The 11,693-nt window shown below is 36.5% G+C and overlaps 1 protein-coding gene across 1 annotated transcript in view; it reads right to left on the bottom strand.

Moving 5' to 3' along the window:
* Window positions 1-11,693, bottom strand: part of ABCA12 (ATP binding cassette subfamily A member 12) — a 214,616-nt gene that overhangs the window by 112,653 nt on the left and 90,270 nt on the right. The window contains exons 4-7 of the mRNA XM_007935860.1: window positions 9,304-9,392; window positions 6,432-6,529; window positions 3,576-3,761; window positions 1-149 (exon numbers count right to left, since the gene is read on the bottom strand). Coding sequence (XP_007934051.1) covers window positions 1-149; window positions 3,576-3,761; window positions 6,432-6,529; window positions 9,304-9,392 — 522 coding nt within the window. The remainder of the gene's footprint in view (window positions 150-3,575; window positions 3,762-6,431; window positions 6,530-9,303; window positions 9,393-11,693) is intronic.

Raw genomic sequence — 11,693 nt, 5'->3', positions numbered from 1 at the left:
TTGCTTAGTGTTGTGGAATTCTGAAACACACTTGGAAAACTAGACAGAAGCTGCCACACAGCACTCTGCTTCTGTAATTGTGAGAAGAATGACAGTGCTTCGACCATTTCTTGAAACACTATCTTCTGATTGTTGGGATCACTTGACATCTTAAAACATAAAACCACAAAGAGTTTCAAATGAAGATTTCAGCATTTGTAATCATATAGTTTGTCTTTGAAAATATCAAAAGTCTAGATTCTGCACCTAAGCAATTCCTCCAGATCTTTACTTAATTTGAACTAATCTTTTATTTGGAAATGTCATAACCATTTAGAATGTTCTTCACCATTAACTGAAAAAAAATCAGCTGCATGTACAGTACTACATTGTCAGTAATGGCAAGCATTGATCTATGGTTGGATAGATGGTTGGACAGGCTGAATGATCAGATATGTTTAGGCAGGAGGGAGTGTGCCCATGACCGTGTATAGGGTTGGAAGATAATGTTTCTCCTTGTGTTTTTGTATGTGTTGTAAGAATGTCTGGGTGTATAGTAGAGCTGTAGAGTATAGGGGCAAGGTTGTGGTGGCTTCTTGGCTACAACCAGCTACCCTTTTAAACTGCATGGTTTAAAATCAGGAAGGGAGTGACTCTGGGTTATATCCTTTCACCATATTTATTCAATCTATATGCTGAGCAAATAATCCGAGAAGCTAGACTATATGAAGAAGAACATGACATCAGGATCTCAGGAAGACTCATTAACAACCTGCAAAATGCACACAACACAATTTTGCTTGTTGAAAGTGAGGATGATTTGAAACACTTACTAATGAAGATTGATGACTTCAATCTGCAGTATGGATTACACTTCAATATAAAGAAAACAAAAATCCTCACAACTGGACCAATAAGCAGCATCACACTAAATGGAGAAAAGATTGAAGTTGTCAAAGACTTCCTATTACTTGATTCTACAATCGATACCAATGGAAGCAGCCGTTAAGATATCAGACAACATATTGCACTTTGAGAATTCTACCAAACATTCAGAGAAGAACTGATAGCAATCCTACTCAAACTATTCCAGAACATAGAAAAGGATGGAATCTTCCCAAATTCATTTTTTGAAGCCAGTATAACTTTGATACCAAAACCAGAAAAAAACATAACTAATAAGGGAAAACTACCGATCAATATCCCTCATGAGTATAGATGCAAAAATCTTCAACAAAATCCTAGCCAATAGGCTCCAACAATGTATCAAAAAATAATACATTATGACCAAGCATGGTTCAACATTAGAAAAAAAAAATCAATATCATCCACCACATAAATAAAACAAAGGAAAAGAACCACATGATCATATCAGTCGATGCAAAAAGGCATTTGATAAAATCCAACACCCATTCCTGATCAAAACTCTCAGCAAAATAGGAATAGAAGGGACATTCCTCAACATAATAAAGGGCATCTATGCAAAATCAATAGCCAACATTATTCTCAATGGAGAGAGACTGAAACCATTCCCCTTGTGAACAGGAACCAGACAAGGATGCCCTCCATCACCACTTCTATTCAACATTGTACTGGAAGTCCTAGCCAGGGCAATAAAGCAAGAAAGGGAAATCAAAGGCATCCAAATTGGTAAGGAAGAAGTCAAACTATCCCTATTTGCTGATGATATGATCTTATACCTAGAAAGCCCAAGAGACTGGGTAAAAAAAAAAAAAAAACAACCTACTGAGACTAATTGAGAGATTTAGCAGAGTGACAGGATACAAGATCAACATCCAAAAATCAGCTGGATTCCTCTACAACAGAAAAGAAATTGCTGAAAAAGAAATGAAGAAATCAATACCATATACAATAGCTACCAAAAAAATAAAATACTTGGGAATAAATCTTACCAGGAACACAAAAGACCTGTATAAAGAAAACTACAAAACACTACTTCAAGAAACTATAAAAGATCTATATAAATGGATACCATGCTCATGGATAGGAAGATTGAGCATTGTGAAAATGTCAATTCTACTCAAAGCAATATACACATTCAATGCCATCTCAATCCAGATCCCGTCAACATTCTTTAAGGACATGGAAAAACCAATCACTAACTTTATATGAAAAGGAAAGAGATCTTGGATAAGAAAAAGCAATATTGAAGAAGAACAACAAAGTAGGAGGTCTCACATTGCCAAATCTCAAAACCTACTATACAGCCACAGTAGTCAAAACTGCCTGGTATTGGTACAATGACAGACACATACACTAATGGAATAGAATTGAGAACCCAGAAATAGATCCATCAATCTATGGTCAGCTGATCTTTGACAAAGGGCTGAAATCCATTAAATGGGGAAGAGAATGTTTGTTTAATAAATGGTGCTGGCAGAACTGGTTATCCATTTGCAGGAAAAGAAAACAAGATCTGTACCTCACACCATACATAAAAACTAACTCGAGATGGATCAAAGACTTAAATGTGAAACCTAAAACTATAAAGTTTCTCAAGGAAAAACTAGGGGTAAATTGGTTTAGTTTGTTTTGGTAATATATGGCATAAATAGTCCATCAAGCAAGCATAACCCAAAATGCACAAACAGCAAAAGATAAACTAGATGAATGGAACCTTCTAAAAATTAAAAATTTTATGTTCTTCTGAAAATTTCTTCAAAATAGTCAAAAGAGAACCTACAGATTGGGAAAAAAATATTTGGCAATGACATATCTGACAAGGGACTTATCTCTAAAATTTATAGAAAACTCCAACATCTCAACAACAAAAAGACAAACAATCCAATTTTTTAAAAAAGACCTCTTTCAAGAACTGAAGAGAAAAGATGTCTCCTTGGAGACTTAGGTATACCTAACCCAAGCCATAGTATTTTCAGTAGCCTCATACGCATGTGAGAGCTGGACAATGAATAAGGAAGACCAAAGAAGAGTTGATACTTTTGAGTTGTGGTATTGGTGAAGAATACTGAGAGTACCATGGACTGCAAAAAGAACTAACAAATCTGCCTTGGAAGAAGTGCAGATGGAATGCTTTCTGGAAGGGAGAATGACCAGACTTCATCTCACCTACTTTGGTCATGTTGTCAGAAGGGACCATTCTCTGGAGAAGGATATCATGCTTGGTGAAGTGGAGGGTCAATGAAAAAGGGGAAAACCCTCAACAAGATCAATTGACACAGTGGCTGCAATGATGGGTTCAGGTATGGCAACGGTCATGGAGCTGTCACAGGACCAGGTGGTATTTTGTTCTGTTGTACATAGGATTGCTGTGAGTCGGAGATGACTCGATGGCACCTAACAACAACAACAACAACAATTGTTTATAAAAGGTGCTCTGGTGGTGCAGTGGTTAAGGCATTTGGCTGCTAATGAAAATGTTGGAGGTTCAAACCTACCAGCTGCTTTGTGGAGATAGATGAAGCAGTTTGCTTTTGTAAAGATGTTCAGCCTTGGAAACTCTATGGGACAGTTCTACTCTGTGCTATAATGTCACTATGAGTCAAAATCAACATGATAGCAGTAGGTATTGTTTATGAGAACTTTGATCATATTATCAAAACACCGACACTCACCTGAGAGATCTGGTTTCTTAGTTCTTGGAGAGAAGACTCTAAAAGGGACATGTTGGAGAGGCAAAACTTGTTAAAAACGTTTTTTCCTAGAGTGTTCCAAGAGAACGCATAATCAGCAATATATGTTGGAAAGCTCTCACAGAGTTCTCTTCGTATATCTTCTGAAGTTGAATTTTGTTTTAATAGCTAAAAATGTATGACAAAAATAAGATAATAATTTTAGTATATATAGGTACTGAAGTATTCTAATCTTCAATGAAACATCGAAAATACATTGAGTTTACTCATGAAAAGTTTCTAAGAGAAAGTACTAATATATTAAATTCTTGTCATTGTTACAAATTAAATGATTCATATAAGAATCATTTATGGTCTCTGAGCAGAAAACCTAAATCCAGCAGATATTTTCTGACAAAAAAAATCAGGCATAGAAATCCTATTTATTTCTTCTGGACATTTAGCAGCACACACTTAGGCATCCTAATTCTTTGAGAAGTTTCATGGGAGATTGGCCATGATCTTATGGAAGACTTCCAAAAGTACAGGAATTGGAGGATCTGTGCTCAGGACCAACAGGGTTTGTTTAGAAAAATAGCCAAACATGGACTACTTTTCATTTGCAAAATTTAAGTCTTATGCATAGAAAGCAACAAGGAAAAAAAATATGTACATAAATATGCAAAAGGAAGTATGATTACCAAGAGCAATAATTGGAAAGCATTTTCATTATGGAATCATGATAATTCCCCCATATTTCACAATGTAGGCCAGTCGTAGATATAACATTATTTTCAGCTATAATATTTATCATGTTCACCATTATTAAGTTGGTTAGGTATTTACTGACCCAATTTAGTTGTAATATTTTTGAGTTCCCTCTTAATAATTAGGGAGCTCTGGTGGTGTAGTGCCTAAGGGATTTGACTGCTAACAAAAGGGCTGGTGGTTCAAACCCACCAGCCACTCCTCGGAAGGAAGACTGGGCAATCTACTTTTGTAGTGATACCACTTAGGAAACCCAAGGAGGAGTTGCTATGATTTGGATCCCATTCGATGGCAGTGAGTTTGGTTTTTGATTTTTCTTAATAATTAATATATATAACTCTGTGAGGTGAAGACCAACTTTGTCCACCCCCTCAATTTACAACACATAATCAACACTCTGCTTTCCAGAAACTTGACTTCTAAATGTAACGGAACAAGGCAAAATCCACTTATTCTAGAATATACTGTAAGTGTGAGGTCTTCTAGTCACTTATCTTTATCTCTTTCTGAACGTTATACACAAACTCATCTTAAAAAGATTTTTCTACTCATTCTTGCAAGGGTTGCAGAAAGCAATAAAGAGAAAGAAAGAGAAACCAGAGAGATTGCTGACACAGACATCAATATGTCATCCTAATTTTTATATTCGTTCCCTGCTCCAACAACTCTAAAAATATGTCTCTATATATAGAACATTCATTTTTGACTTATCATCACTGGTTATATGGCAATGTGCTGCATCACGGAATTCTGAAATTTTCTTTCATATGAGTAAGAGAACTTGAGAGTTTTAATAAAATGAAGTATTTTTTAGAATAGCATTGGTATTCTAGATATTAAATAATTTACCTGATCCAGCGTAAGACTGTCTGCTTCTAAGAAGCAATATAGGAGAATCAGAGTGGGATTGGATAACTTTCCCTAGACTAACCTCATTTGGGGAGGCTTAAAGTAGAATTAACTGGGAATATTGGATTTCTTATTCCAGACAGGGTGCCTTAGGGACTATCAATATTATGTAAACTAGGCTTTCAACATCTAGATTAGACTGAATGGGAAAAACTTGTATTTTGGCCAATACTGGCAGAATTGCCTTCATAAGTGTGGTACCTTTCTCTGGCATCCATTTATGTATTATCCTTTTTGGCTTATTTACATAAACCAGATTACTGAGATGCCTCATTTATGTAGAATGCTAGTTCAAGGGTAACTAGTGGAGACATACTAGTCAGCAGACCAGTAGTGGTGATGGTCACTGGAATATGATTAAAGATGAGAGACATTTCCCTAGGTTCTGATGAAAGAAATGTCTAGTACGTAAGACATGGCTATATTATTTTAAAATACTTGTGTTTGTATACGTAGATAGATGGACAGAGAGAGAAGGTATAGTTTCTCTATTTCAAAGTGTAGAGGGGTTAGGCAAGTAACTTAAATGTATGAATGTGGCTGGATGCAAAGCAATGAAGAGAAATGAGGATTGTGGTTCACAAGAGAGGGAGGGACTGTTTTGCCTTAAGGTGTTCTAATTCAATTTCTTAGAATTCCTGTATGCACACACACATACATAAACATAAATTTAGCTCATAGGCTGTCAGTTTACACCTCTGATAGAAATTTATTATCTTGCAACCCAAGGAATTGTAATATGGATAATCACCATAAACAGAAGGAAATCTACAGGTAAAATGTCTAAAATATGCTAAAGAAAGGACTCTTTTTACTCTGGGGAGATATTTTCCATAAGCTTTAGCATAGATGAGGCAGCAAGGTAGTAGCTTCAGAAAATTAAAAGATCACACATAATGCCACCCTATATCTTACTAAATGGAAGTCTAGAGTTTGGTTAAGGAACTTAACAGAAAAATAAATAAATACCTGAGAACTTAAGGAATTCAGAACATCTCAGAATTAAGATTTTTATTAAAGTGCTCCTATGAAAAATAATCTTCATGAGCTATGACTCCAGATTGTCAAGCTGCTCCAAACTTCTTCCAATGGAGAGGGGTATAGGAATCTCTCTATTAATCTGTAAGGTCTTTGTTCAGCTGCCCTTTATTATATATTCATTACAATACTGTGTGAAGTTACCTTTTCCAAACCAAGGAGCCGTGTAAGGACCTGACTGCCATTAAAAGTATCTGTTCCAGTATTTTCCAAATCAGGACTTGGAATGGGAGACACTGTAACTGTAGTAAGAGAAAGAACACATTAGCATCCCAAACACACACAGAAAGGGGAGGATCACGTAAGTGTCCGTAAATATTACATTGTCCCTCATATACACCTCAGCAAGAATTTGCTTGAATATTCATCTTCTATGAAAGTGTTGTACCAGAAAAAATGGAAAATTCCATATTTTTTTTCTTTTCACATAAGATTGTGACTGTTTTTGTCTGCTCTTGGTTTCTTTCCAGTTCTTTAGATGTCACTTGCTTCCATTTCAGTCTGTGTCATTAAACTACATCTACAATATTATTACCCAATAAACTGAATCATTTCTGTACAGGTCCGCAGGATGGGAGGTCCCTCCACTAGCTCCACAGATCCATCATATACAGCATCTGTTCGAAGGATCTGCCAATGCACATCTGGTGATAATGGTTTTCTTTTTAATTATTCAATCGGGAGCCTGAAATCTGCTTAGGATCATAAATTCTCTCCTCCCTGAAGTAATTTCTGAATATTTTAGATCAAATACCTGAGACAAAGCAATCAGTCCAGATTACAGTAGACTCTAATTAAGGAATTCCCAAAGTGGTCTCATCTAGTACTATTTATAATGTGGCAGAATTTTCTGGATTTGGTGCATTTGCTAAAGACTGTGCTTATAGATGTGAATGGATGTTCACTAAGTCAGCATGTTAACTTTTGTAAATTTCAGCCAGATGTACTTTATTATCCTCACAGCAAAGAATCTTAATATTCAAAGATACCAGTGACCCATCATAAAGTCCCATCATAAACCCAGGCTTGGTTTGAGCACCCATGAAACGTTTCCTCTTCCCACCTGATTCCTTTTAGATCTAGGAGTACATTTGTAACATGACTGGCCAGCATGAGAAACATAATCTGTGGCTATGGAGCCAAGTAAACTTACTGAACCACAACATCATGACCTTATTTCTACTGTGCCTTTAACTTACTCAGCCAAATAACCACGGATCATTCACAGCAGAGCATTAACTCCTCAAAACCATTCACTAACATATTCCACTACATTAACACAGAACATTTTGCATTTGTCCATAAGCCTGTACTGGAATGTTATTTAATATCACAGAATCTTAAATATTTCCTGGCAGTTTTAAATATATTACTTTCCCCCGATCACCAGCCACATGTTAACATATAACATGGAGCATGTTAGCTCCATGAGAAAGAGAATCCTTGCTTTGCTCACTATATATATTTAGCACCTACAACAGTGCCTAGATGCTAGCAGACATCCAGTAAATATTTGTTGAGTGAATGCAAAACAGTCTTGCTGCTTCAATATTTTATCTGCCTTAATTTGTAGCTTATAATCAGTATTTCTCAAGACCACCTGGATCAAAAACATAGGCATAAAACTCAAGAGCATGCTTTTTTTTCCCTTAATTTTTGTTGTGATTTGCATGCAAGTTTACAGACCAAATTCATTTTCTATTCAGCAATTCATACACATTTTGTTTCATGACATTGACTGTAATTCCCCACAATGTAACAGCTCTCTTCCCACTTCCTACCTGTAGCTACCTCTTCCCTGCATCCTACTTTCCTATGCATTCCTGCCCCTGGAGTTACCGGCCTGTGCAAATACTGCCCTTCTGTTCTCCTATAATTGATCATTTTAAGGAATGTATCTGCTTGATGTAAATATTCACCCTACATGCCTGTCTACTGTTTGGCTAGAAGCCACAGGAGTGAGTTCAATTCCAGACCTGAAGGGTAACTAGGGGCCATAGTCTTGGGGGTCACACCAGGCTCTATCAGACCACTAAACCTGGTTTCTTATGATTTTGAGTTTAGTTCCACATTGTTCTCCCACTCTGTCCAGGATCTTTCCTGTGCTGATCCCTTTCCGAGTAGAAACCTGCATTTTTAAGGAGCTCCTTGGAGAGTTTTCTACACATTGAAGTTTGAAGTGCCCACCTTAGATGTAAAGCAAGTACCAAATGACTGAGACTAAGCATTGATTGAGAAGAAGAGCGTAGCAGAAACAGAGCTGGCCTAGCAGTCATTTTAGTCCCAGTTCTGCTCCCAATTCACTGTACGAACATAGACACTGTACTTAACATTGTTAGGCCTCACATTCTTCCTCTGTAAAATGGAAAGTTTGGGTGATTTCTGAGATTTATTTCAATAATTTTTGTCATGTGCTTTCTAGCCATAACATCACCATCTAACTGCAGACAACACTGGTGGAATCTCCCTTCGTGGGAAATCTGGGTTCATTTCCAGCCAATGTCCTACAAGCACAGCCACCACCCATCTGTCATTGAAGGCTTGCGTGTTGCTCTGATGTTGAACAAGTTTCAGTGGAGCTTCCAAACTAAGATAAACTAGGAAGAGAGGCCACTTCCAAAAATGAGCCAATGAAAACCTTATGGATAACAAGGATTCAATCCCACTGTATGTGGGATCACCATGAGACTGACTTGACAATAGCTGACAACAATAGCAACAACAAAGAGTCCATAGTCAGTTGTGGGAAAGAGGGCAATCCTCTCCATCATATTAATACCATGTAGCTTTTTTACTCCTATGGAGGATTTCAATAAAAACTTAATTTCTAATTATTCTTGAGAACTTTGCATAATTGAGCTGCTACATTCAGGCAACCATAGGAACATTTAGGTCTCTTAGGGATATTCTAGGCATCTTGGTTTGGAAATTTAAAGTTTAATAAACCTTTTAAAGATTAGACCTTCACTGCCTATTCCAAAGGCTGTTCTAAACTCTATAGAAGAGAATAACTTACCTGCTGAAGCGTGCCTGCTTTCTAGAACTTTAGTTCTCTGGAGTGATAAATTGCTGTCCTTCAGGTTGGATGACTTTCTCAGAAGTTCACTAGAGAAGGAAAAGCAAGAACTCTATAACTTCACCCACATTAATTTCAGTTAGTAACAGCAATGTGTTCTATGGCAGATTCCAGGGCTCTCCTAGGACTTGCAAATTTTTAATCTACTTTCTAGGGTTTTAATGGAATAACTCACCTAACTATACACCAATGAATATATAAAGATTCCTACAAGGCAAAGTTTTATTCAGAGAAAACAGTCTAGCATGAGGTTTAAAACAGTTATTTTTACTTTAATCTTGTCAAAAGGAAATCATTTTTAAAGGACTTTCAAGCTGATCATTTCTTTTAAAAAAATGATTTCCAATAGATGAAAGTCAAAGGTGCTTTGGATACAGAAACAAAAGTCTGCTTATTTGTCAATGTGTAAAAAACAAACAAGTTTTCTTTGTTAAATTATAAACAGAGTATTGAAGACGGTAGAAGACGAGTGCTTGTAAAATAGATTCAAGGAAAAAGATAAAGAGCAAACATTAATTATCTATTCTGTGCCAAGCCTGGTGCTTGAGGTCATCACAGGTGATACCAGGTGTTAAAGGAAGAGCCATACAGGGAAATTTTCGATTCTACCCAATGTTTCACTGCAGTAATCATAGCATTATGGTGCCAGGAGTCCCTGTGCAATCTGATCACCCCAGCTTTTTTTGGAAGCAAATGTGATCAGACCTTTCCACAATTCATTAACACTCTCTCTCTCTTTACTTTTAATTTCCAATTTACTTCTCATTTAGATGACTATTGTTAAAATGGATATATTTTCTTGAAAATTGGACAGGCCTACAAGAAAGTACCTAAAATAAAATGTATATGTTTCACAATAGAAATCAGTCCAAATGCTTAGATATGAATGTTTTTCAGAGTTCCTAAAAGTGGATGAATCTTGTTTAGTTATTGATAAGAGCTAATTAAGGATGGCAGTGGGTTTTGTTTTGTTTTTTTTGAAGATGGAAATAGAAAGGAACCTTGGAAGAACAAGAAGATCTGCTTACTACTGTGATTAAATTTGACTGCTTCTTTAGGAAAAAAAAAAACAAAAAACCTTTTTTCTTAACCACTGGTGATACAGTGGTTTAAGAATTCAGCTATTAAGCAAAAGATCGGTGGTTCAACCCTACCAGCCACTCTCCAGGAGAAAGGTGAGCACTCTGCTTCTTTAAGATTTATAGCTTTAGAAATCCTATGGGGCAGTTCTACTCTGTCCTACAGGGTGGCTATCAGTCAGAGTTGACTCAAAACCAGTGGATTTGGATTGGTTTTTAAAAAACAAAACTATCTAAATCTTGGTTGCAGGGTACTCTGTGATTTATAATTGAAAAAAAAGAAAAAAGATTTTTTTTTTTTTGCATGTCCTTTTATAAAAATGATAAGGAGAGATTATATTTGTTTTCATTCCCTAGTGTTTTTCCAATAGTCTCCATAAAATGTACTGGTTGTTCCAAAAGTTCTGCATTCTTAATGTGTATTTGAATTATTCATGACCATGACTATATTCCCCTAAATCTTTTTACATTCCATATACTGACTATTTGGATGAGAAAACTGTTCGAATAAAAATAAGAGCTGACCTGAACCTTTTCGCTTCTCTCAAACAGAAATTTTAGAAAGTTTGGGAAAGTCAGATTTACTTTTCTTTTCCTCAAAACTTTTTTGTTCAGCTTGAAATACTATGTGGAAGTCTACTGAATATCAATATATGTTGAAAATAAAGGGAAAAACTACCTTCATAAAAATTTTAAGGATTAGGGACAGACAAAAACCAGAGAGAAAATGACAGAGATCAAAATGAGCAAGGAAGATGTAAGAGGAAACAGAAACTGAATAGTAAGTGGGAGTTGGGAAGAAAAAAGGACAATGAGGAAGCAGTCAACAACAAGGGATGGAGAAAAAAAAAAAAGAAGAAGGGATGGAGAAGCAAGCGCTGTCTCTGTTCCACAGAGGACAGCTTGTCTATTTTTCCAAGCCACGCTTGCAAACGTTCTTTTGACACCAGGCAAAGACAGGCTCATTGACTTCCTGGGAAGTTTAGCAGCTTAGCAGGTGGCTGGCTCAGCTCACTAGTGAATCTACTGCTTGCAGACAAGGAACTACAGAGGGCTACTATCTGACAGGTCCTTTTCGTGATCCGTAGTCACAGGGTGCTTGTTACAGGAGTGGGGGTCCATCTCCTTTCACGTGGCCTCAGCATACGTTTCTGAGGGGTGATAAGCTCTTAGAGTACTATGTGCCTTGCTGCTCCCCTATCTACAGATTTTCCCCAATCTTATCATTTTATTTTGCACTTCATATGTGAT

Source organism: Orycteropus afer, unplaced genomic scaffold, assembly GCF_000298275.1.
Source record: "Orycteropus afer afer isolate SDZICR_OR568_19922 unplaced genomic scaffold, OryAfe1.0 scaffold00002, whole genome shotgun sequence".
NCBI classification, from domain to species: Eukaryota; Metazoa; Chordata; class Mammalia; order Tubulidentata; family Orycteropodidae; genus Orycteropus; species Orycteropus afer.
The sequence above is the reverse complement of the archived record's forward strand: the minus strand, read 5'-3'. Positions and strand labels throughout refer to the sequence as shown.